At 34.2% G+C, this 27206-nt stretch overlaps 2 protein-coding genes and 1 long non-coding RNA gene across 5 annotated transcripts; all 3 read left to right on the forward strand.

Annotated features, from left to right (window-relative positions):
• The first annotated feature begins 1037 nt into the window (after positions 1-1037).
• Positions 1038-9193, forward strand: LOC106712132. 2 transcript variants are annotated; one of them, XM_045680646.1, is made up of 13 exons: positions 1038-1187; positions 1810-1968; positions 2199-2314; positions 3989-4133; positions 5456-5671; positions 6564-6696; positions 6896-7005; positions 7200-7394; positions 7827-8010; positions 8131-8246; positions 8384-8569; positions 8644-8748; positions 9095-9193. In XM_045680646.1, the coding sequence occupies exons 1-13, from the start codon at positions 1119-1121 to the stop codon at positions 9191-9193; spliced, it is 1833 nt and encodes a 610-aa protein (XP_045536602.1). In that variant the 5' UTR covers positions 1038-1118. The 2 variants fall into 2 exon arrangements, with proteins under 2 accessions (XP_045536602.1, XP_045536603.1); XM_045680647.1 differs by lacking the exons at positions 1038-1187; positions 1810-1968; positions 2199-2314; positions 3989-4133; positions 5456-5671 and adding an exon at positions 5774-6436.
• Positions 9194-11427: 2234 nt separating this feature from the next.
• Positions 11428-14066, forward strand: LOC123721576. Its single transcript, XR_006756266.1, has 3 exons — positions 11428-11948; positions 12283-12366; positions 13309-14066. It is a non-coding gene; the product is annotated as an uncharacterized LOC123721576 (long non-coding RNA).
• A 3094-nt stretch (positions 14067-17160) lies between these two features.
• Positions 17161-26246, forward strand: LOC106712121. 2 transcript variants are annotated; one of them, XM_045680619.1, is made up of 10 exons: positions 17161-17349; positions 17427-17538; positions 17744-17875; positions 18218-18276; positions 18784-18940; positions 19649-19817; positions 20381-20563; positions 21284-21431; positions 25139-25235; positions 25704-26246. In XM_045680619.1, the coding sequence occupies exons 1-10, from the start codon at positions 17319-17321 to the stop codon at positions 25888-25890; spliced, it is 1275 nt and encodes a 424-aa protein (XP_045536575.1). In that variant the 5' UTR covers positions 17161-17318; the 3' UTR covers positions 25891-26246. The 2 variants fall into 2 exon arrangements, with proteins under 2 accessions (XP_045536575.1, XP_045536576.1); XM_045680620.1 differs by having other exon boundaries at positions 25691-25755.
• The last annotated feature ends 960 nt before the right edge of the window (positions 26247-27206 follow it).

Consider the following 27206-nt stretch of genomic DNA (forward strand, 5'->3'; position numbering starts at 1 on the left):
CATTATGTTTAGAAATATAATGATAAAAAAATTATATAACATCAATTTATTGAAAGTGGAAAAAAAACATTTTCATTAAAATACATTTTATAGTTTTCGAATATTTGTAGAAAGCATTTTAATGAAATGTAATTTAAATTATGTAAATGTTGGCAACCCTAATGAATAAACATAATTATGTTAGACACAAAAAAGCGCGGGAAATCATATGAAGAAATAAAGCTAGAAGCGGAAACATTTGTTTTCCTCTGCGAATATATTCAAGGTACACATGATATCTTGTAAATTTTAAATTCTTGTAATTTTCACAAAATGTACACTTACAATTCAAATTATTGTATTGCACTGTAACCTGTATTATAGTTTCACTCTTAACAAATAGAGCCCTGTTAGATTTGGAAAGATAACATAGAATATTTTAGATGATAAATATATTTCACGATGTCGCTTGGTAGGTGTTACGTTGATAATGCCATAATAACTTTCTGATACGAGAAGAGAAATGAGTATTATTTTTAGAGACAAATTATATCTTTTAATTAAGAGGTTGAGTGTCGATTTAAAACTTCATTTATTTAGACAATAAGGTTAAATGGATGTCTTAGTGCTTTTGTGTAAATTTTTTTCAATAATATATGTGAAAAACTGTTTTGACTTTTAGTTATACCTAACCTAATAACCACGGATCATAAAAATAACGTAATTAATTAAATATTAGAAGTAGTTCCACAGCCTTTTGTGCGAAATAATTTGTTTACCGCTGTTCAAACGCTTGAGTACGTAAAAGTTGTCGTCCCTTTCTTTCTCAATAACAAAACAAAGATAACAATATGGTCACTATGGAAACTCATGGTATAAGATTTTTCCACAAGTTTTTGTTCCAATTTGTTCTTCATAACTACATGATTAGCAGCTATTTTCCAAGTTCTGAAGAAATTATTTTTATGCTACGAAAAATTATTTAGGATTATAGTTACACGGTTGTAGCCGAATGTACATTTCATATTTACATGTGTCTGTTTTGTTGTGTGTTTGATCAATACACAGATGTTAAGGGTAAAAGATCCAAATAAAAGTAATTGTAGAAAGAACCTCCTCCATATTGAAGTCGGTTAAAAATGAGATTAACAAGCAACACAGGTTTGTTATCAAGCGCTCCTCAAAAATCGGCAGTGGTGAAAACAAAGGTAAGCGTAATAAATAATACTAATTGACAAAAAAACTTAAAATTTTTCGTACGACCACAGCATTAGTTAAATTTTAATTCAGTGTATGCTTCAAGAAGGTTTCTATAGTTCCTAACTTGAGGAATATAGAAGAAAATAAATCATACGAAATGTTTTTCTCGCAACTACACAAATTAATATCGTCGTGTTCTATTAGGTTCCATTATAAATTGACAAGATAATGACGAGTCGCACAGGTGATCTGATTAGTGACGTACGAGTTCTCAGATTACTGATATCAATTTCTTTGTAATAACTAGTAATCGTAAAATTACTACTTAATCAACATCTAATTAATGCATTTAATTACATTTATTTGTTAACTTTTCAAGGATTTACATAATTAATGATGCTGTTGTAAAGTTAATTATGAACTTAAGCAATTGATTTATGTGTTACTAGCGACCCGTACCTGTGAGCAATTTTATTTAGTAACTTATCAACTATATTAAACATAGTGTTACACAGGGATATCGAAGCAAATTAATGGTGAATAAATTTTCGAAATCGGTCCAGTAGTTTTAAGGTAAGGTAAAAAACCTCGTTAGCCACGTTGTTTAAAAAATTTATTATGTCGTTTCAGAGTACGATTGAGCTGCGCTGTGAGGCGACTCCCGCGCCGTTCATCCTGCGCCCCTATGCTGGTTTATACAACCCCTTCCCACACGGCTGCTCTGTGCTCTGTAACCATCCCGCCGAACCTGAAGCTAAGGAGTACGTAAGAAGAGCTAAGGACGCATGGGTATATCCAAACTTTTATCTGGATATATTTGTATGTAGATAAGTAATCTGGTAGTAGTCTTACCCTTGTACTACTCTTCCATACATCTCTATCAATCGTCAAATAATTAATCATATAAGCATATATTCTTATACATATATCGAGACGTCTTCACTCTTTGTAGGATAACAGCTAATTACAAATTATACTTTTTATTTGACGCCTTTTGTATTTACAAATTTTGTTTCCAGGCTTTCGAGGGGAAAATTTATAATTTCCAAGAGGATTTAAGTAAGATTCAAGATCAATATGACAAGGAGAAGAACAGAACGCCGCATGATATCGTCACTGAAGACATGTTTAGGAGGTAATCAAGTCAGAATGAAAACAGTAACTTCCTGTGTATGACTGTTCACGTCCATATTCTGTTATGCGGAGGACTTCGTTACCGTGGGTTCCTACTGTCGAATTCAAACAAAAACATGTTGCAGTCTTTAAAAATTTCAGATAATACTGTGTTTTATACAAATGCTTCCTCAGGGGAAACGCACGTTCAATAGAACTAACCCTTGTTTTAGTTTCAGTCTTAAGAAGTACACGAGTCCGAAATTATTTGCTTGGGTTCTAAAGTAAAAATCCGTAGAATATAGAATTCTTACACAATAATCTATATTCTTTACACTTATACTGCCTGTATGATAACTATCTTTAAACCATAAATTCTTTCAAAAGCGCATTTATTATAATTTACTTCACACAAACAATAATATCAATTTCGAAAATCTCATTCCAACAAGGATTTTTAGCAATCAACATATTATCTCTAAATGCGATCTTTGTTGAATTATAAATATTTAACACATTAAAATAAAACTTTAATAAAACAGCGAATAATTGTCCATTAACGTTTGTGAATAAATTTTTATTAATTTGTAGATCTGTTCGTTAATAAATCTTGGCTAATATCCAACATTTTGATTTTAAAAGCTGATGTTTAAATAGATAATAGACCCATCAATCTTAAACAATCTGTTATATTCACCTTTTTGATCTTCGATCGTAACTTATTAGTTTCGAGTGCTTTGCACTTAGTGGTTGAGTGAGAGTAAGCATAACAAATGAAGAATATGCTCATCAATTAACAACACTTCAAATGCAATTAAATTTAATTTGTCAATTTATTTCATACAAAAATATCCTCTGCAGTAAATGCTGAGCATCTCAAGTTGTATTTACTAAATCTGTCCAATCTAGTTTGTGTTTCAAAATGCTTAATGAATTTATACACATACACCATTCGTGCAAGGAAAATAAATTTTGACAGAGATTGTAATTTATATCAATTAAATAAAGCGATTATATGGTAGATAAGATATAAAGATTAAGGCATAACAAAAATAAATCTTTAAATCCACACCAAAGTATGGCGAGTAATAAAAATATCATTTTTAACAAATTCAAAACACTCGGTAATTTCAATATAATATACTAGCTTTTACCCGCGACTCCGTCCGCGCGGAATAAAAAATAGAAAACGGGGTAAAAATTATTCTATGTCCGTTTCCTGGTTCGAAGCTTACCAATTTTCAGTCAAATCGATTCAGCCGTTCTTGAGTTATAAATAGTGTAACTAACACGACTTTCTTTTATATATATAAATAGATAGTTAAGAAAATCTTCAGACTAACCATACCTATAAAATACGATGAATATCGAGATACATCGATACACAACATAATGTTATCACAATTTTTTATTAGACACAATGAGAGATGAGAACAATGTATACAGTTTATAGCATCAGTAATCTGTCAGATACGTGTATAATAACTTAACAAAGAAATGCAATTCAAACTTTATAACACCACACAATTTTACAAGAGGCGCTGTGGACAACACAACCAACTGATACCTAAAATCAGCTGTACGTGAATCCATTACTAGCAGTAGGTTCAACTGCCGGCTAAATTAGCTCGCAGCTAAATGAATCGCCATAAACAGAATCTTGTATAAGACCAAGCATGAGTTTTTCCGTTCTTAGATATACGGAGACAGACTCGAGGCCGCTTACTCCAGCGCCTACGCTCGCCAGCGGCAAGTCTAGAGGATCAAGAAGATGTTTGACCCCGGATCAACCACGACAAAGAACAACTATTGTACTCGATTTGAGAAGAAGTCATAGTCAGGTGTGTACACAATTTAAAAAATATATTTGGGAGGAAGAAGGCAAACTAATATTAATTGATAAGCACTTCTGAGTCCTTTCGAGAACTGCGTGAATAATATCATAGATACTCTAACTCTATATCGATATATCATATCGATAATTTTTAAATTGTTTGTATTTCCGTGAATTACCACTAAACAGATTGTAGATTAAATAAGTCTCATTAAATTAATCAATGTAATAATTACTTCAATATCATGATACACGTAATCATAATATCGATAATAAATACACCTCACTAGCGCGACTGATTATTATTAGAACGTCTACATAAATATAAATTTGGTAATATCAGACTTTTTTAATTCAACTTACCAGACTTTTCAATAGTAATCGTGAGGATATAATTTAAGATTACATATTTTATGTCGCAACATTAAAATAACGCACAATGTATATGTAGGTTAATCGTCTCAAGATAAGAGAAAATGTTTACAACTCCGCAGGCGGGATAACGCACGTTTTATAAACTAGCCATTACTTATTTACACTATCGTGTGACTGTAACATTAAAAGATTTTATTTCACGAATTAAATATAGGTTTACATAATAAACACCCACTCATTTCTCTAGTTCACATAGATAGACAATAGTCCTGACAACCTTCAAGGCAAGAAGACGAAATGCACATGTTTTTTTTTTATTATTTATTTTCAGGAAAAAAAAATAACACTATTTACAAATTAATATTCGCCAAACCACTCACGGGGTTTGTAGGCGTCGCACCTTTTCAAAGAAACTTTCCAAACACATAAATATAAACTTAATTAAATACAATTTTAAATTAACGCTATCAAGTTATTTCTTATTTATATATTTATTGCTGAGCTTTCGATCAAGAATAATTCATTGTTGATTGAAAGCTACAGCAGCATATTTTTCAATGTTTGCTTCAGTGAGCCCCTACTATTTACAGAACTATTCACAATTGAACTACGAACTAGTAAAGGTCTTAAGAATTTATTAAAAAGCTTTGGTGCCAAGTATTCTCTGGTTCGTTCGCCGTCATAATTATAAGCTCTGGCTTCGCGTACGTTACCCGCAGCGACAGCCCTCGTGTTATAATTATTAGTAATTACTTCTAAATCCGTAACCTTTTCATTTTTATAGTATAACTGTAACATTATTAGGTAGTGTAATATGTAATATATTTACTTCTTTACCTGATAACATTCTATCCTCTCAATTATATCAACCCTCGTTGATAACGCGTGTACGCCTCACGGTTGCTGCGGTGTAGCCGCATTTTTAATTATTTAGATATATTTAACGTATTCTAGGAAACTTTATACTACCATGGTTATGGTACATCAGAGCTGACGGCAGGACACAGCGCGGCGGAGCGGTCTACTCTTCAATCGAACATGTCTGATAGTACCCACGGTCGTCTGCTGACTGGCCACTGTGAACAACTACCACCATTAGCTTCGCCATTGGTACTGGCGAAAAGAAATTTACCAGTCAAAGATCTCCTGAGCGAGCGAACTGCTAGAAAGGTAAATATCTGGGTTAATTAACTCTATTGATCTAAAGTAAGCAAAGACATCACTTAACATCGAAGAGCAACGTTAATTAGAATGACAATGACGCACTAGAGAAATAAACATAGTACAAGTCTTTATTCTGTTACTAATTGTTCCTATTTCTGAATTGAATCGGAACACAAAGCGTTGAAACCCGGCACTTTAATCATAAAGCTACATGTGATTGTAATCTATTAAAAGCTACATTATCAGTTTTATACAGGAGTAGATAACAAAGCCCATATGGCGTATAACAAACGATTAGAACTCTGATAAAAAATAATCAATAATTATTTTGAAGCAAAACGCTCCCGACTTTTACGGAAAATATCCTGAAAACGATGTGGCACAGTATTACAAATTTCTAAATATTACGTGTGGTAAAAAACAATGTTACCGCTTGTAATTTCAAAAACAAAAGTATTACAAAACAAAGGAATATCCGAAGAGAACACAACAGAGAAATCTTCTAAAAACATTTTAAAACTAAAAGGAAAACATAAAAAAGAATTACCAGTGTTATGTTCATCTCTGTGCGACTGTACCTCATTGCATTTGTCAAGAATAGTCATCGGTTATAGGCCAAAGAAGCGTCAAAGGATCCTTTCCAATCGTGTCTCTTGGAATATAGAAGCCAACGAGAGCACAAAGTTTCCTGACGTACAGGCGAAGAGAAAGGTTGCAAAGAAAGGGAAATCTGTTGCATTTGAGAGTAATGAATTCTTTCATAACTTGGAGGTAAAATAAATCATTTTAAATGAACAGTGTTGTGTTGAGTGTCGCAAAAGGAATTCCTCGATAAGTATACCACTAAATTCATAAAAAGAATTTTAATGTACTTATTCAATTATTTTTTTTTAACTAGAATCAACTGAAAGCTCTGAACCTGGGAAAAGTTATCAAAAGTAAGAATAAAGTAGAAACTCCCGCGTCTGAGCGATCAAAAGGTGAAAAGGACAGCAATGCCTCTAATGAAGCTGCCAACACTGGAGACACTGGTAAGAGACGGGTTTTTCAATGTTTCTTTTATGTAACTGTGTTAGAAACCCTTTGTTCCACGAAGCTATTAGTTGCAAGCTCGCTTTCGTCTTTCCTGCTTTGCAGTGTAATTGGTGCACTATGTCGATGTTAGCTGTCTTGAGAAATTGTTTGCTTAGCGGGATTAAGAAGTGTCTGAGGGTCGTGTTCATATATCAGGTGAGGTCCGACGGCGCGGTAAGAGGCGGCGCAAGCCACGCGGCGCGGGTAGTGACCGTCTGACCTCCGCCGGCCTCGCAGCTCAGGCGCAGCAGGATCCTGAAACCCAAGTAAATTCAATACATATTTAATAAACCAAAAGGGAGACTATTTTAAGTTATAAGTGGTACAAAACTACAACTGTTATAATGACAACATTGTGCAGACGCCTGCGATACCACGCTATAACATGATGCGACCAATACCAACAGCTTCAAATATTGCATTTTATTTTGATGATACGTTGTATTTTTTTTTTGTATAGATAGCAGGTATAGGCACTGACTCCCATAATGCCAGTTCGCGCGGTTCTATAGCGACCGCAGAGGACGTACCTCTGCCACTCGTGGTCAAGTCCACACCAACATCCACCACTGACTCATTCTTAGATGACGACATACTCAAGTACTTGCATAGAGAAGTTGATGAAGAAGCTATCGAAACCGAGTTCGATACTAAGGTTAGATTTTATAATCTGTATTAAGATATTTTTCGCAGTGTACAAATTAAATAATTGATACCTATATAGAATTCTCATAAAACCTAAACTATCTGCTTCGATTAACAATAACCATTATACTTCGGATAGGTCGCTAAAAATCTGCCTCGCTAAATACTGGTTCATTTGAAACGTGAAACGGTCGGTATTTTATTTAGTTCATTTAAAAGACAGCCAACGTTAACGTCGCACACTAAGGCACTAATTCTAAAACTGCATAATCAAAAACTATTTGATTCCCTTCTTTTCCTGTGTTCCGTGAATAGCTCGTAAGTTTAATTGGTCATTACACCCGTCATCTTCAACACGTGTCGCTATATTGAGGCTTATAAATGATATTTTTTTTGCGAATGCTTATTTTTCTACTTTCAACAAAAAAAGTGTACTTTGTAGCGTCGTTACGTGCTGAAAGAGGCACTACGGACGCGTATGTCGCGGCCTGCGGGACCTGAGCTGCAAAGCGTTGTGCGTGCGCTGCCGGCGACCTGCAGTCTGGCTGACTGGCTGCACGTGCCGCGTGTCTTCTCCCGCACCAACGCAACATTTGCCCTACCCATAGACTACACCGCACTGGAGAGTACGTCATTTATGGAATTCAAATATTGCTGAGATAGATAACCACTTACTCATACCACATCGTATTATTATGAGAGTCATAAGTGTGGTAAAGTAATCTTTTTCACATTTAATTTGGCAGCTCTTTCGCCAATGTCGTACGCTGCAAGGTTTGTGACAATCAAAAAGTCGAAGCAGCTGCTCTACCTCACAGTACTCAGGAAATTCAGACCGAACGGTTACAGGATGCCAATAAAGGTACAGAATAATGGTTTAGTCTTTTACAAGTGGCATAAATTTCTTTTACAACTTCCAGTAACAGGACAACTTCTAACAAGGACAAGCGCAACGGCAGAAGCTACATTACCATGTTATTTAAAGATTTTATTTTGTAGAACATTGAAGAAGGTCTTATTCTAATGATGGGCGGAATTATGAATATAGACCAGGCGCACCAGTTTAAATGCATTATGGAATGGGACTCGTACGAGGAAGAGAATAACTTCCCAGATGAAATTAAACTGAATCTATTGGACGAGAGATACAAAGAACAATTTGCTTCAGAGCACGCTGAATTAGAGGTTTATGATAAATCCATGTTATTCTATGATTAAGTTATTATTAGCAGTGTTATTTATTTAATTTACTTTTCCAGGACAATTCCAATACTTTAAAATATCGCACGTGGTGCGGTTTATGTGCAATATGCGAACGAATGTATGGAAGATATCCACCGAGGGAGAAGGATCCACCCGATGGAGTAAATATATCAAAACTGTTTTATTAAATACAAATTTTACTGTACAGCGGCAACTTGATCTAACTCAGTTAAATGAACACTTAATATTTTTTAACGTAAGATTAATTAAAACAATTAAGTAAAATTAAAAACAGCATTTTAGTAGCTATTGCAGTTAAATATCTCATTTTAAAAATTTAAATAGACTTCAGTTTGACAGCTGTCAGCATGTCGTATTTAAGGGCTGTGACTACAATTTTTATAATTTAATTGGGAACCCGATTCTTAAATATAGCTAGGAAATCGATTTTATATTCTATGACATTGTAAATGTTAATTATTTTTGATCTTAACTTCTTTGTTTCAGATAGAATTGAGCGACTTCACAATGATAGAAACAAAACTGGCTGCATTGAAAGTACACAGTGGTCTGGTGGAAATATTAAATGTTATAAGAATACGATAATCCTTTACAAAAGTGATTAAATTATTATGTATAAACTCGTTGTTTGCAATCCACCCTCACGTACCCTAAGTTGTAAAATAAATTTCACCTGGCTCATGTGATAAAAAAATTAAATGATTTTAATCTTTTATAGTACTATTGTTTAAAAATCAAAATCTAAAATAAACAAGTCTTGCTTCTACTGCCGTTCCTAGGTTTTTAAATAAAAATAATATATTTTGCTTGTCAAAGATTAACATTTTTCAATTTAGATCGAGTGAAAATCGATAATTGTACTCGATAGAAATAATCGCAAATCTGATGCGCTGCGGCTGCGCGTCACTACTAGAGTTGAAGTTGAACCGTTTTTATGAGTCCGTATATTGTACGACCCGATAATGCACGGCCCAATAATTCATGTACAAACAAACCTTTGTTTGTACATGAATTATTGGGCCGTACATTATCAGGTCGTGCATTATCGTGGCTGTACATTATCCAGACCGTACCGATATTGTACAGCCACGATAATGTACGACCTGATAATTGGCGACCACTGGTCACGGAATATTAGGCCGTGCTTTACATATACACGAATTATTTGGCTGTACATTAACGGTACGGGGGTGATATTGCACGGCCCGATAATTCATGACCACTTCCCTGATTGGTCAGCTCACCTGGTCTCTTATTGGTCAACAGATTATTCTGTCATTTATGGTTTGTGCCTCGTTTAGATTGGGATGAAGAAAAGAAATTTTGTTGCCACTATAACAAAAAATGTAACACAAATTATAACAAATACTTAAAAAATAATAAATTTGATTTAACGCAGTTTGATAGAATTTGGTTAGGAATTACACACTGTAAATTACTTAAATAATGTTTATTATTAAACTAATAAATTGATTGAACAACAACGTAAAATAATAAAATTAAAATTCTATCTCGTGCACATATTTTCTCTACTGTTTAAATATATCTTCCTTATAGAATCGACCTAATAGTGCAACAACCTCTTTCGATCCTCAAGAAGATCCCATTCACAACACTCCACCTCAATTTAAGACTGCACTAAATTTCTGAAGCAAGAATACCAATCTTTTAACAGACATATCGATGTAATAAATAAACGGCACACCAAATATATTGATTTTATTTCATTAAAAATTACAGTGACAATGTCAACGTAACAATTTCTAAATATAAAAATTATGAAAAATGCAAAGGTTGAAATAACACCACATCACCACCTTTAGGATCGCCGAAGAGAAGTAGCTTCATCGTTTCACACAACTTCTTTACCTCCTGCAGGTTCTGAATTTTCCCGAGAAGAGTGCTCCGTCTACTGTTCTACGAGGATGTTTAAAGAATCTTTCATGCGGAAGCATTAATGATGGTGCATAATAATGATCTGATGGAACTGCTGGTAAAACATCCTCCCAATGACCTACGTCACGATTCCACAGACGAACCAAACACACAAGGATTCGACACTTCTTTAGACGACAGTTTCTAATATATGGTGAGGTTAATGTAGAGAAGTAACCACTGAACTCCAGTTGAAAGACATCTGAGAGATTGAGAAAATTGTACGACCTTATCGGTCTTCACGTCGAGGGAGGACGTTGATGTTACTGGCGAGAGACGTGAGACAATGAATGACAATGACAAAAGAAAGGAAGAAAATCATATTGAAATAATTAAATAAAATTACTATGATGACTTGGATGTTTATTTTGATTATTGTTAAAAGGAACATGTTGTAAAAGTTTAAAATAAAGTTTTCGTTTGCATTATCGAAGATTATAGTGTGCCCAAGCAGTCCGTCTTTGAGTGAAGACGATGCTTTATCGCGGCAACAGCAACTCGAATTTTTCGCCGAATTTTAGTACACATCTTATGTGAATACCGTCAGGGGAAATGCAGCAAAGGAATTAATCGACGAGTAAACTAAACAATCGGCAGTGTATATGCGCCAATTGCAGCTATGCACATGAAGAAGTCTCGATAGTTTAATGTTTATATGGTTTAAAATTAAAAGTTAAGCACAATTCAATTTTTTGGTCGACCGATAGTCAGTCGCTGTAGTGTGCTTACTTCAATACATGCTTATTCACATTATGTGCCGATTAGACTATTGTGCGAATAAGTCTCTTGTCTGCGGAGGCTTTTAGATTCACTTAATACGATAATCAAATATTTCTTTTTTGTTCTGATGGAACTTTTAAAAACTTTATACTGTTTGTGTGGCAACACTATTTTCAAACCCAACCGAACCGCCAATCTAACCGCGGTCTGTCATTTCGTTTCTAAAGTGCTTGGCTGGATTATCCACACTCGTGCTTTTTATTCAAATTTAAAATTCAAGAACTGCGATTTCGACACAACGTTTTTTATATTCACCTAAATACTATAAATTTTGGATTTTTTTTAGTAATGGCTGAGCAGCAAGCTGTCCCCGATCCCCGTCACCCTGAGGCTCCCAGGCCACCTGGAGCTCCTCTTGTAGTGGACGATTTCAATGAAATCGTTCCCTACAAAGGGAACTCGAGGTGGTTTTCTCGGGATGATAACTTTTATGTGGTCAGTCGCTCGAGGGGGGCCTCGACAATCATGAGGTGCGCCAGCGACCGGTGTCCAGCGCACTGGATACTGCGGGATGGGATTTATTACTCTAAGTAATTCAAAAACTGCGATTTCGACACTCAACGTTTAAAGCTGGACCGACGATTGGGCAGCACAATCATTCCCCTACTCCCTGGGTGCTTAATTGGTGAGATAACAAAAATACCTTCTTTGTTTTTATTAGTGTATGACCTTTAGGCTGAGTTGCAGGCTTGTTTTATTGTTCATAAAGAATACTGTAAGTAATATTGTAAAAAGCCAACTACAACTAAAAGTCACTTGTTTTGTTGTAAATTTTATGTTGATGTGCAAAGTTTGTATATGCACTTTTGCTTGACAGTATATGTAATAAAATATTTTGGATATTTTGTTCTGAGACAGCCCTGCCCATGTTATATTTTTTGGTCCTTTTCTGTGGGAATGGATTTTCCCGGTTTAAAAGTAATTACTCAAGGTTATTAAATAACCCTCTCTTTTTTCAGCAATACAATGTTCCAGGAACTAAAGAGGAGGGCTTCAGAGGAGAGTATTCCTCTGAATGCCATATATGAGGAAGAAGCTGCCAGGTAAGTGATAACTATTTCTTAAGAATTGTGTTGTTTATACCACCTTATTTATGGACCCTTTATTTGGACATTCAATTAGTTCAGAATACCAAAGTGATGTGTGTATATTTTTTCTTTTGATTGATGATTTACTATGAAAAACTATGATAGCATTATTAACTAGTAGGTAAGGTGATGCAAATATTAAATATAAATCTTCAGTGCAATCTATATACACTGGTGGTTGTGTAAATAGAAACACTACCAATGGTTGTTGAGATTATGTAAGTTACTTCAGTGCAGTCATTTGTGTTTTGAAATAATACAGTAAATATTATGTAAAAAGTGTCCTTTGTTATTTAGGAGTAACATAGGATAATAGAAGTCAATCAAGTCTGCTCAGGAATGTAACTATGAGCAAACACACTTTTAAAGAGAAGATCAAAGATCAAATCTTGTGTCTAGCCAAAAACTAGGAATACTTAGTGGTATAACACCTGTACCTGATAACAGTTTGAGCGATTTGATATTTTTCTTGACACATTATGTTTTTCTATTATTCACATTATTATATATTATTTACATAATTAACAGTTTATTATATTAATTATATAATTTTGATTTGATACATCCATATATGCACATTCGTTGATTAATCAAATTACCAACACTTAATAACTTCATTTTTCGTTTTTTGTTTATTCTCCATAAGGCGAGGGCTGAAAATCGGCGTTGTCGTTCGGGGCAAGCTATTCGCCGAGCCCAATACCTGCCAACTAATTTGTACCTAGTTTATTTTATGTATCTACATGTGTGTGTAACCTATATAAACATTTTTTATTATTATTATTAAGTCAAAGAATATTCAAACAGTTCAGTAGTTTATTCAATGCAAAAAAAAATAGCACGATGATATGTTTTGTAATATAGTTTGAAATAAATATTTTGGAATGTTTTTTACAGATATCCGGATGCTGCATCTCACCTGCTCTACGAGAGTGTGCTGCCATCGATGCGGAAGTGGAGGAGAAACTCACAGCCGGCTCAGCCACTCACCTTGGAGGAATATGCGGTGGCCTAATAAGGCTTGTTAAGTCCTGTTCTTTTCGCCACTGTGTCGGTGGCGGAAGGAAAAGCTGTCATATTAGTTATGCGCGGTTTCGAACGTTGCATCGCTGACAGTGAAGTGCTAGTCATCGATGGAACATTCCTGACTGTCCCAGCTGGATTGTCAATTTGCCAAATTTTAATGGTACACAGTATAATTGCTGGACACAATTTTCATCCTGTTGTAGTCCTGATGCAGAACCGCCGCCGTCCTCTGTATGAGGCAGTTTTCCTTAGAATTTGGCAAGCAGCTGGCAATCCAAGACCACAACAAATTATAACAGATTAGAGAGTGCAAACGAGCAGATTGTTGGACGTAGGCGTTGAGGCTGTTGTAGATAACGTCCCAGAATTCGCTCAAGAAGTTGTCATTGCAGACAACATTGAGCAGGTAGCACCGGAGGTGGTCCAGGCTCCTATTCTGGAACCCGCCGATGTCCTGCCCGCGTCTCCCCCCCGCCACGATAATGATCGCGAACCTCAACCCCTTCGTAGCAACATCTGTGCGACTAACCCACTCGAAGTGGTGTTGATCCCATGCGGTCACACGCAATGCCAAACTTGTCTGGACCGTTTGTTTGAATTAAATTATGTAATTTGCCCAGTCTGTCGCTCTAATGTTCGATTTTCGAATCGAATTTTTTTTAAGAAATGAGGGGAGCGACTAGATACTTGTAATGGGTATTGTAAATATAGCTTGTAAACCTTTTACAAGTATGTTAGAGATAAATTTTATTTTCATTTAATTTAAATTAATTATTAAGAGATACTAAACTCGGATTCGAGAATGAAAGTGAATAGTCATTACTCCTAAAATCTTAAAAGAATCCTACTTAAAAGAATCAGTTACTATAAAAACACAATGTAGAACAAAGTCCTAAATTAGACGATCACATATATAAAATATCTTTTGCACAAATAACAAATTCTACCTTTGGAAAGATATACAAATTTTGATGTCCTAGTCTACTTCAAAATTTTGTATAAACCGAGAGTTTGTATATATTTTAAAAAGGATAGTTACAATAGCCTTGAGCTGGCGGGTATCGGAGACCCGCCAGCTCCCACTAAGGGCCGGGATGAAGGTGCACTATAGTTCCGATGTGCCTTTCCTAAGGTAGTTGATCCAGCTTCATAGTGGTGATACATCAGGGTATCTCCACTACCATGCGTAGGAGGAACTAGAGGTGGTTTAGTGGGTATACTTCCCTTCCGGGAGAGACTCCCACATAAATGTTTCCCCCGAGGCACATAGTATGTTTAAAATATTCTCATAAAAAAAAATTGGAAAACATGTAATTAGTTTTTGACGTCAAAGTTAGTACAAGTACCGATAACTAACAACTTTCCCAATAAAAAAATATTCAAAATAAATAAAATCATATTCTATAAGTGCATATGAATAAACTGTTAATGTAGTAAGGATATAATTGTTTTCATTATCACTATGTAAATGTTTCTTTGATATAGTTTTTTGTTATCATACATATGTTTTATATATTAACCTTTGATTTGTAAAGTTTTCTCTATTAGGTTGTATTGTATAAATCACAATACTTTATTAAATAATTTAAGATATGTGTTAATTTTTTACTTTGTTTCGCAAGATCTACATATGAAATCCCGTTCTGTAAAATGTTATTTATTGAATAAAGCAATAAAAGATTGAAAATAACCTCTCTTTTTATTACTCATTACGTTCCGGTGCGTTTCTTGGAGATCCCAGAACCTTCTTGTTTTGCACTCGAGTCTGGCCACCGAGGGGGTTTTAGTGGGTCGATCCCCACATGGCCCTGCCTGAGAAAAGCCTGCTTTTAGAAAGCTTAGTAACGACAAAATAACTGTTTCACAGAAAGCTGTTACTCTTGGCCATCCTGTTACAAAGTCCTCCCATCATATCATTTTATGCGATGGCTAGAGCCAACCGGTGAATTGATAATGGGTATGGGGGCTTGAAAAAATGTTAGTACATATCTGAAAACGCATTTCAAATTATTTTTTCCAAAAATTAAGGCAAACATACAATTGAACGTAACGCGTCCTACCACGAATGCTCACGCGTTTACAAATGTTAAGATTAATCCTTACCCATTGTATGAATATAAACTGGTTAATTTTTTTGGAGGCTAAAGTTATTGATTTTACAAAAAGCTTAGCTGAGTAGAGTTAGCCCATTTTAACACCTTTTTATATGACTCATCTTAATGAGCTCTCATAGCAAGTGTGCATCAAACAAAAATTTGAAATTGAACTGAACTGGAATTTGTTGACAGTCAATTTTTGAATTAACTGTAGATGTGTTGAATTATGTTTCTACCAAAATGTCCCCAAGGATATATAACCCACCCCTCTATATAACCAAGAAATATAGTTATGAAAAACAGGTAAAATTATTCACAATTATGGCGCCAAACGTCAGGAAAATTATTGTAAGCTTGTAACAACAATTGAGCTTACAAATAGCAACTTAAGTTTGTTTATATAAATGATTTTGGTAAATTAACATCGCAAACAAAATAAAAAAATAGCTCCTCTTCGGGCTTCTCTCTACTTAAAATTTTGACTGAAACTTTTTACCGTCGGCCGCCTGCAATTTAGGGAAAACGAAATATGTAGATTGTATTGTTTTGATTGTAATTGATTTTCCTGGAGTTGTTATATAAATATACACTCAATAGAAACTAAAATAAATTAATATCATCATCTAAATCTTATCTTGATTTGAATTGCTTTATCAAAACATTATAATAAGTTGAATGATATGTAAAATCGCTATATTACAAAATATAGAATAAAATAATGTATTATAAAATTAACTGGTAACCAATATTATAAATAAGAAAAATTTGATTAATTGTTTGGTTGCTTTATAAGGACTACAAAACTACTGGACTAATTTGAAATTTCTCTCACTATTAAAATTTCATATTATCGCTGAATAAAATCATAAAAACTCGAGCATATCCAAAGTGAGAACTCTATTTCAAGAAACATATGATTTTAGAAACATATTAAAAAGACAAGGGAATACAAAATACATAACATATCATCAATTTAGAAAATAGGAAGTACTATGGATGTCATACTGTAAAATTCATTCATCCAAAAATACATACACCGTTATTGCTTCTAAATTAATAATACTAAATAAAATAGTATGCAAATATCATGTGGACATTTATTGTCCAGTAATTTTTAAAACCTATGGATGATGTACTAAATTAATTTAATTTATTTTAAATTTTCACCGTCGAAAAGGGCGCGAGATTTGAAATTTTTCGCAATACAAAAACATCAACTAAACTAGTAAAGTAGTCTAAACGAAGCATAATCATAGAGAATTAAACGCTCCTGATTGGCTAGTAGGATTCTGACAGCTGAGTGGCCGCCATGTTGGCTTCCAATTATCAGGCCGTACATTATTGGGCTGTGCATTATCAGTCCGTGCAAGATATTGTACGGCCAAATAATGTACGACCCAATAATTCGTGTACACCTACTTTCTATGGGACACGAATTATCAGGTCGTACATTATTTGGCTGTACAATATCGGCCCGTGCCGATAATGCTCGCCCCAATAATGTACGCCCTGATAATGCACGGCCTGATAATTCATGTACAAACAAACCATTGTTTGTACATGAATTATTGGGCCGTACATTATCAGGTCGTGCATTATCGTGGCTGTACATTATTGCCTCCCGTTTTTATTACAAAACTATTTTCGTATTTCCCTGTAGCGTAACGAATTTATTTAGGTTAATGAAAATAAACAATCCCGGCTGTAAACGTGCACGCGGTATTTAATTAGATGAACATACAGTTCTATTGACTTAATATCAATTTAATAAAATTGATAACAAAAATGAATTTGAATGGAGACCCAAACACAGACGGTACGTAAATATGTGTTTTACTGTTAAAATTAAAACATCGCGTAGGTAATGAAAAGAATTTATTTTTGGGTTTGTAGATTATTTTGTCACAGCCGTTCACATTTTCAAATACTGCGGTGCTGAAAGCACAGAGACTTTAAGAGTTGATGCGTTAATGGACAAGTTTGCGCCTTTTATCAAAACAAACAAGTAAGTCCACATTGTATATCCCTTTTTATTTATTTGACTTTAAAATACTGCCATATTATTTACTTCTAAACTTACTTAGGACTCTATAAAAAGATACTGCAAATTTTGCTTCTATTTTATGAAGAAAATAGTAATATTGAAAAAATAATCCAAAATAAATTTCTGTCATGGCAACCAACTCTTATAAATATTGACTTCCTTCCAGGGCTGAATACAGTTATTTAAAATCACTGCTGGATCCAGAAGAAAATAATCCTGAAGTTTCAGTTTTGACATTGGCATCAGTTTTAAATAAATACAGTGAAAATCAGAAGATCAAGGCTGATTTAGATGAAAGGTAAATATAGCAACATTATTGGAATAGTCAAAAAATTAATTCTTTCACCTTGTAAAAACCTGGATAAGCGAGAAATATCTATATTCAAGAACTATAACTTTAAGAACTTGGATTCTCACTTATCCAGGTTCAACTGTAATTAAGATTCTTGTAAATATTTTAGTTATATTATTCTGTATGATGCCATAACATTGGAATAAGACATATAATGGAGCTATTACAAATTAATCCGTTTTATTTTCTACGACATAATAGAATTGATTTAACTTTACGTACTTGGTTGTGTTTGTTATGAAACTTGGTCTTTACAATTATGTTTACATTTTCTTTATACTTCTGCAGTTTCAATTTAAAGAATGGACAAGGGCCACATGACTCGGATTCCGGGATTTCAACAGAAGGTAAAGTTAAACAAATTTCTACATCAAGGAGATATGCTGAAACTAGATTCTTCAGTCTGATTCATATTTAATTGTCACATGTTATCCTGCATCTTATCAAAGTAAACAAAATTGTTGGACTCAAAAGATAACATTGTTTTCAGTTCTTAAGTCAAAATGGTTCAAAGAAACATTGACCAGTTAACAGTTTCAAAATCTATATATATAAAAGAAAGTCGTGTTAGTTAGACTATTTATAACTCCAGATCGGTCGAACTGATTTAGCTGAAAATTGATGGAGAGGTAGCTTAGAACCAGGAAACGGACATAAGAACTTTTTATCTTGTGTGCATTTTTTTATTCCGCGCGGACGGAGTCGCGGGTAAAAGCTAGTTTTAAATATTTAGGTTTGTTTAAAATTTATAGATAGAAGAATAAAAAGATTCAAATCAGTTGATTTGTGCACATTACCTGAAAGATTTTTGCCATTGTCTGCCAAGTTCAGTATAAATATAAAGTGATACCCAGGTTTCCAACTGCTGGAGGATTTGCAATGCGAGCTGAAAGAGAAGGCGCACCTGGCGCAGCAGCTGCGCAGCCAGCTCGACTTCACCGACAGACAGCATGAGGAGCAGCTGGCCAGTGTTACCGCGGAGCGGGATTCACTACTCGCACACCTTAATTTGTAAGTCTACTGAGGTATAGCTCGTAAGACATTAGTTGTGTTATTTGGTATTTTTATCCCTACTTACTGTATACCTAAGAGAGAGAATTACGACTCTTCATATAAACACTTTTACTTGACCTAAGAAAACCTTTGGTTTTTTTATATGAAAAGGTGGTAAACGAGCAAACGGTCACCTGAATTCGCCGAAATAGCAAGACGAGCGTTGCCCATGGACATCCGCAAATGCAGATGCGTTGTCTACCTTTAATCAACAGAGAAGGGGATGCACAAAAAGAGGACATTTCCCCTTCCTATGTGTCCCCTCTTCCGTCTAATCCACTTTTCTCATCCTTTCCTAATAAGAAAAGAATGTGAAGGGGAAGAGGACTAAAATTAGGCCTCCGGCATCACACATTAGATTGTACTCGGAATTACTTACAAATCTGACTTCTGTGAAGTCGTGGTATTTCACCGAGCGAGCTGACCAATTCGTGCAACATATGTCGTTGTTGCTGGCGTCTACCACTGTGAAAGTATAATTGGTTGTGTCCTACAAAGCAAATGGATCCCGAGACTCTTGAAAAGTTATGCCCTGTTACATTATTTATAGAAGATTTCTTTAAAACAGTCTGTAATTTGTATCTAAGGTGTCTGTAAAGGATAATAGAAGCGATAATGGAGTTTTGTACTATATATGTGACTCGCAAATCAATTGATTTCGCTCAGATTGCGCGAGGAGAATATATCTCTGAGCCACGTGAAGCGCGACTACGAGGAGACGTGTGACAGGCTGTGCTGCAGCGAGCGAGCACTGGACGAGGCTACACGAGACCTCGACGTCACCAGGAAACGAGCCAGAGTCTTAGTGGAACAGGTTGCTGCGCTAGAGTCTGAGGTAAGAGCTTTGCTACATTTTCTTTATCTTAATACAAGCTAGATTGAATATTAGTTACTAGTGTCTATGTTTTCTTCCAGACTATGCTCTACATGTATGGCAAATTTCATCAAGATCTGTTTAGCTGTTCCGGAGATACCTTCAAACATCCATCCATCTAAACATTCGCATTTATAATATTAGTAAAATTTCTCTTTAAACATCATCATCATCAGCTCACTATACATACCCACCATAACTTAGGGGTGACTAGGCTATAGTCGACCATGACCAAGTGGGGGTTGGTAGACTTCACACATATCTTTGAATATCTCAGATATGTGCAAGTTGCATCAGGATGTTTTCCTTCACCATAAGAACATCTAAATATACATATGTTAATCGGAAAACACATTGGTACATTGCGGGATTCGAACCCAGGACCTGCAGATTGCAAGTCAAGTGCTTAATCCCTGAGCCACCGACGCTCCTCTTGTTTCTCTGTTGCTCTTTAAACGAATCTTTGCAAATGTTGTCCTTAATATGCAAAACACCGATACTTATCTTGAATGATTGTATTCCAGAAAGTAATCCTCCAAGAGTTGTTGAACAAATCGAAGGAGGAGTGTCACCGTATTAATGAGATGTATGCGAGTCGTCAGAGCGCGTTGCTGGAGGAGTGCGAGACTCTGCGCGGACAGCATGCTGACCTCACCTCCAGGTTACAGGACCACGACCACTACATGCAGCAGCTCATCAAGGAGAAGGTACAGTCAGAGAATATCGTGGTGTTCAACTTCAGAAAAATTACCTTTTTTATATTATTAGATAGGTATTATAACTTACAAGCGGCTAACTGGATTCGCTGAAATGGCGAAAACTGGAAAAATGATTCTAGGAAAAAAAATGTTGGAAAGAAATCTTGCTTTCATCACTTATTGAACACAGAAAACTACTATCCGTCTACTGAGATATATTTTAATAGTTCAACCCAGTTAAGGACAGCATCTAGACAAAGTGCATTCGCTCCGAAGCAATTCAAAAATATATCTTACTAATATTATAAATGCGAATGTTTAGAATTTAGATAGATGGATGTTAGAAGGTATTTAGGAACGAATGCACTTTGTCTAGATCAGTGATTGTCAAACTTATTTTCTTTCACCGCCCCCTTTGAAAATCAATTATATTTCAGAGCCCCCTAATTTTTATTCAGCCCTAAAACTTAAAAATCACAATTTCATTACTTTAATTAATTTCAATGCCCCCTATTTTTTGGGTCCCTTATCGCCCCCTCCTAGGTTTCAAACGCCCCCAAGGGGGCGTTATCGCCCGCTTTGGGAAACACTGGTCTAGATGCTGTTCTTAATTAGATTGAACTGTTAAAGTCCATCTCTCAGAAGACAGATAGTAGTTTTCTTCATTCCATTCGATAAGTTATGTGTGAAATTATGAACTCTAGGACTTTTATAACTTTTAATTAACAGGTGCTACTTGAGATGGAGTTAAAAGATGTATTTAACAAATCTAACGCAACACAGCTTCGTATGGACCGGTCCATTGACGTCAGCTACACAGATGATCAGATGCTCACAGCACTTGACAGTCTTAACCTTGATACGCAGTTCTCACAAGGTATTGTATAATTTGAATTTTTGTCTAACTTTTTTTCAATGCCTAAACACATTTTTGAAACTTGTTCCTTAACACTTGATAAAAAAAAATAAAAAAATCTTTTACTGTCTTTCGACAGTTGTAAAAGTAAAAAAATATCTTTCTATCTTAATGATATTATAAATGAGAATGTTTGCCAGGATGGATGGATGGATGGATGTTTGTTTGAAGGTATCTTTGGAATGGCTTAAAATATCTTGATGAAATTTGGCACAAATGTAGAACATAGTCTGGAAGATACATATACTTACTTATTAAGATTTTTTTATTGCTGCGCGGACAGAGCCTCGGGCAACAGCTAGTGTTTCATATTGTTCGTAAGAAACGGTATTCTTATCATGATTAAGCTGTTTGAGTCCTCGATGTTTCGGCATAGTTGCATGTGCCATGGTCACAGACTTACTGAGAGCGGGGTCAGCTTCAAGAATCTCGTTTCTTATGAACATTATGTTAGGAAAAACTAAAAAAGATACAATTTAAAAATGTCTGCATTCTCAAATTAAAATATTTACTTGGATTCTACAACTTTATTTAAATTAAAGCTGGGTTTTGGCTATTTTTATATCAGGTGCCAATCATGTGTTCGCTACTCGCTTTCTGTTTTTAATGGTTGATATGAATAATATTGTCACATTTATTTTTTAAGTATAGAAAAAGTCATAATGGCTATCCTTTTCTTTCCTATGCAACAATCATAGGAGTGAAAAGTATAAGGTTATATCCAGAGCTGGGCATTAACTCGTTAATCCGTTAATCGTTAATTAACGAAGTTAACATTTTGCTTAACGGATTAACTTTTAAGTTAACTCCAAAAAGTGTTAACGCTTTTGTTAACTTCCGTTAAACTCAACTTCCGTTAATAAAAGTCCGTTAATCGTTAAATTAGAGACTTGAAGACGTGCTGTCATTTTGTTTTAATTACGCGCCACGCCACGCTCGTAAGTTCAGCTATGACGGGCGACTGTCGGCGACTCGAATGGTAAACGAACGCGTTGATAATTGATATATGTGAAGTTTGCGTGCAAGTGTGATGCATCAGAGCGTCCGGGAAAGACGTGAACAACAGGACAAAATCAAAAGAAGGTTCGAAATAGTATATTTCATTACGAGTATATAAAAGCAAGAGTATGTAATAGCCCACATTCGAATGCTCTTCGTCCCTGCAATACCCTCCAATTCCTTTTTGAGCAACTGTATTAAAACACTTTTTACTCGTGCTTTTTCTTTAGCTTTTCCAAACTCGTGCGTTCTCTTTCCCAACTGTCAAAATAATTTCTATTAAAAAGAAAAAACCAACCACGAAGTTTATACAAAAAAAAAATCATTGAAGTTTTTATGATTCATGCAAATATTGCTAAAAAGAAGTTCCTAATTTGTTACAATATCAGATTTAATGATTTTATTGAATGAATTAGGTTAGGTTTCATTTTATTTCATCTCATTAAATTTCATTTTCATTTCATATCAATAAAAATAATGTACTGAAGACTCGGCCGTTTGGGCATAGTTCCCTTTGCCTACCCAGAATGGGTGAAGAAAACCAAAAAAATCTCTGTTTGTATTCTTTTACGGTTGGCGCCATTTTTCAAACATTTTAGTAAGTTGAGTTTATTGTGTTTTTATTATTCTATTAAATTGCTTCATTTTTTCGCAACTGTATTAAAAATAGTTGTTCAGTGCACGTGCGGAACTGTCATTAGAACTTGTTCCAACTGTCAACCCTCACCTTCAGCTGCGCCTCGGCTCGGGTAGATATTTGTCCTAACTCTTTGCAGTGACAGGCTTTCCGCACTCGTAATGAAATATACTATAATGCATTCATACTTGTCTCTAATACTAATGTGTTATAGAATATATAGTCAAATTACTATTTTAAACAAGTGTCGCCACAAAAGTGTGAAATTAGTATGTATAATTTTTTGCATGGTTAACTGTTAACGATTAACTTTAACTTGCGTTAAATTTTCGAGAATTGAACGATTTAACGATTAACGAAGTTAATTTTTTAATTAACGCTTTAACGATTAACGAAGTTAACTTTTCGATTAACTGTGCCCACCTGTGGTTATATCTATATATATCTATCCTTTTCACACTTAGAACAAAATTTCTGAAGAAAACTTAAAAGAATATTACAATATTTTTTTTCTGTGCATAATATTTCTGCTTTTAACATCTGCTTTATACGCTTTTAACTTCTTTATTAGAAAACCATCTGTTAGATGAAGAGTCGTTTACGAATGCATTGAAAGAAGATCAAGGAAGAGCCACAAATATGTCGTTATTCGATGAAATAAGACTGAGCTTCTGTAACATGTCTAGACGTAACACAAACAATTGTTCTGGAAACTTCGATATCAGTTTCAAATTACAAACCGCTACGACACAAACTGACGATTTTGAACTTTATGCTGATATAAATAAAGAACAAAATTTAATACACATTGAAACACAAACTGATTCACTATTAGGAGAAATTGAAAATGAACCTTACATCAATAATAATATAGTTCAAACTTGTTATGATTGCACGAAATGTGTTGAATGCGAAAAAATCAAAGATTACGCGACTAAATTGGAAATTGATAATAAAAAGTTAAATATCACCGTATCAGATATGCAATCGAATTTAGATAGGTATGAAGAGTATTTGAATAATCTACAGAAATTAGAAGAAGAGGATAATAAAGCGAATATAATTTCTCAAGCATATATTGATGGCTTACAAAATAATATAAATAAAATAGCATCAAATTGTTCAATAGAACTGGACCCGTCTGATAGATTGTATACAAACAGACAGACAGAACCTGGTAAACAATGAATATATGTTTTTCTATATGTAGATAATTTCATAATTTGCATGTGTAATATAGTGTTTTTTTTTTAGTTTTTATATTGTCGGTAGTTATAAAAATTGGTGATGGTATTTAACAAATATAATTATATGAAGTTAGTCTAGAATTTATTATTATATTAGACTAGAATTTTAGTTATTGTTATTTCTAAATTCGCATTTAATTAGTCTTAATGTAAGTTTAATATGAGAATAACTATCGGTGTTCCTTAAGGGTTAATTAACGGCAGTTAAAAACTTAAGCGAAAGATTTTTTTTTAGTCTATATTGTCTATATCAGGGATCCCCAAATTATTTTAGACAAGTGAAGCCTTTTCCAAAATGAACTTTTAACTCAGACCCCCAAATTACCTACTTTTAAGATCAACCCCCTTATTCATAATAGTCCCCTAACTTAAAACAACTGCTACTGAGTGTTATTTTTCATTCTAACTTAAGTTAATAGAATAAGACAGAGTGAGAATTAGCAATGTTTTAAGTTAACACACTATTATTAATAGGGGTCGAATTTTCCTCATCGACCCCCGAAAACAGTGTCGTTTATGTTGACCCCTAGGAAACAACCTAGACTTTGGGAATCCGTGGTCTATATCTATCTATATATATAAAAGAAAGTCGTGTTAGTTACACTATTTATAACTCAAGAACGGCTGAATCGATTTGACTGAAAATTGGTGGGCAGGTAGCTTAGAACCAGGAAATGGACATAGGATAATTTTTACCCTGTTTTCTATTTTTTATTCCGCGCGGACGGAGTCGCGGATAAAAGCTAGTTATTTATATTTTAACCTTATATTGTTCTAATTTCCAGCGTATTGTTCAGTGTCGACTCAGGCGGAGGCGCCTTGCCGCGACTGTGAGGTACGAAATGCTGATTTACAACATAGGAGTCTTAGGAGATACTTTTGGTGGGTATTTTTAAATTAATTTTCTAATATTAACTTAATAAGCATTCACGTGGTTAATTTTTGGCAATTTAATTTGTGTAAAAAAGTTTTTTTTACAAATAGAAAAAAGAAGATTTTTTTTAAACTCGGTATTTATTTCATAAGAAGCGTACGTAAGTTTTTAAATTTGTTAACATAAAATATGTAGAAAAAATCATACTTCATAGAAATACTAGCCTATATCTTTCCTCTTTAATTTGTTCGGAGATTCCCAAATTTCTATCAAAGTTTAACTCTTTTTACATATCTTCAAGTTGTGAATTAATCTAATTTCCGCGGACCCCATGAGGTCAGTTTAGACTAAATTGTTTATCACTGGTTTATTTGACACCCCATGACACATTATTTATACATACATGTTCATTTTTCATTAATTTCCCGTCATTTTACAAACCGACACCTTTCAAATTCCACAGTATGTGATTGCAGGGAGCCACTGAAGTGCCTGTTGCAAGTGTTCGCTGTTGTGTGCTTTGTGTGCGCGGCTTGTGTGCTATACAACGTGAGCCGGGCGGGAACACGCTGCCGGGAACCGTTGCCATGGAGATGGCTCGATGCTCAAGAATTTCTCGATTTGCTGCTCAGGATAGAATACGTGGCTGATGTACCTATGTAATAAGTGTTGGTGCTATATATTTATAGTGACTGTTTTAACCTAGTGGACGATGTTTGCGACACTACTTGTCCTAGTGGGTGGTGATTGCGACACTACTTGTCCTAGTAGGCGATGATTGCGACACTACTTGTCCTAGTAGGCGATGATTGCGACACTACTTGTCCTAGTGGGCGATGTTTGCGACACTACTTGTCCTAGTGGGCGATGATTGCGACATTATTTGACTACTCGTTATTCTTAAAGTCGTTGGTTTGTAAGGAATTTCCTTGCTATAGATTTTATATGAGAGAAACAATAACATCCAGTTAGTGGTTATATAATTCCTAGTAATATAGATTTATTATAAAAAATACACACTAAGCTCTCTTAGGTACCAATTTTGATTCTAATCTTTAAAAAATTGAAAATAACAAGAAAAAAAAAGTCTTTTAATGAACCCATTTACTTAATCAGCATCTTTTGAAGCCAATGTTACTTTTAAACTTTATTATAGACAAAGTTGGAATAGAGATTAAAAAAAAACCGTAAAAATTGACTTTAACAAGCTTCCATTAAATGCCAAATAGTAGATGTAATTTTTATAATAATACGAACAATATTAATTTAACTACGTTAAGTAATAGAATGTAGAATTCTATGGTGCTTCATTTTGTATTGATTTATTTACATTGTTGTCTTAACACAAAACAGAACAAAATGTAAAATGATACAAGTCTATTATTGACAAAAATTTTTTTTTTAGTTCAAATACAAAATTTTAACTTGTATATTAAATTTTTTGACATATTGACGAAACTTAAGTTTTTTCGACTTGAATTCACATATAAATATAGAAGTTATAGTGGATTTAAACTGCGGCAACTTAAATAATAGATAATTTGCAACTATATTAATTATATAATTATTAATTAATAGATTTTTTTTATTATTTTCCATAATTAATTAACAACTCAATTCTTGTAATTAATATTGTCTTGCTCAATTTTTTTTTTTAATTCTTTATTCTTAACCTGTCTCAGCATTTATTTGTCTTAAAATTCTTACCTTTGTTTTCTTATTAATATATAATAAATTTATTACGTATTTTTCTTTTATTAACACGCGTAGTTGTAATTCTGTGATAGTGTAGTGCCAGTGATTTAGGTAAGTTTTAATATTGTATGACTATTTGTATGGAAATTATACACTATTTGAAAATTGTATACTAATAAATATACAAATCTTAAAATTGTATACAAACAAACAAAGACAATCTTTGACGAATCTCATATATTTAGCGAATAAATTGACTGTGTTGTGACCAAAATTTATTGTAT

This window comes from Papilio machaon, chromosome 13 (genome assembly GCF_912999745.1).
Source record: "Papilio machaon chromosome 13, ilPapMach1.1, whole genome shotgun sequence".
NCBI lineage: Eukaryota > Metazoa > Arthropoda > Insecta > Lepidoptera > Papilionidae > Papilio > Papilio machaon.

What these genes read in the sequence shown, in the direction of transcription:
- LOC106712132 (XM_045680646.1), top strand. Translation starts at nt 1,119, where the DNA reads ATGAGATTAACAAGCAACACAGGTTTGTTATCAAGCGCTCCTCAAAAA. An exon ending in AGCAGGATCCTGAAACCCAA is followed by an intron (nt 7,006 to 7,199) that starts GTAAATTCAATA and finishes TTTTTTGTATAG; the next exon opens with ATAGCAGGTATAGGCACTGA. An exon ending in CAGAGCACGCTGAATTAGAG is followed by an intron (nt 8,570 to 8,643) that starts GTTTATGATAAA and finishes TTACTTTTCCAG; the next exon opens with GACAATTCCAATACTTTAAA.
- LOC106712121 (XM_045680619.1), top strand. Translation starts at nt 17,319, where the DNA reads ATGAATTTGAATGGAGACCCAAACACAGACG. An exon ending in TGGAGACCCAAACACAGACG is followed by an intron (nt 17,350 to 17,426) that starts GTACGTAAATAT and finishes TTGGGTTTGTAG; the next exon opens with ATTATTTTGTCACAGCCGTT. An exon ending in TGATACGCAGTTCTCACAAG is followed by an intron (nt 21,432 to 25,138) that starts GTATTGTATAAT and finishes TCTAATTTCCAG; the next exon opens with CGTATTGTTCAGTGTCGACT.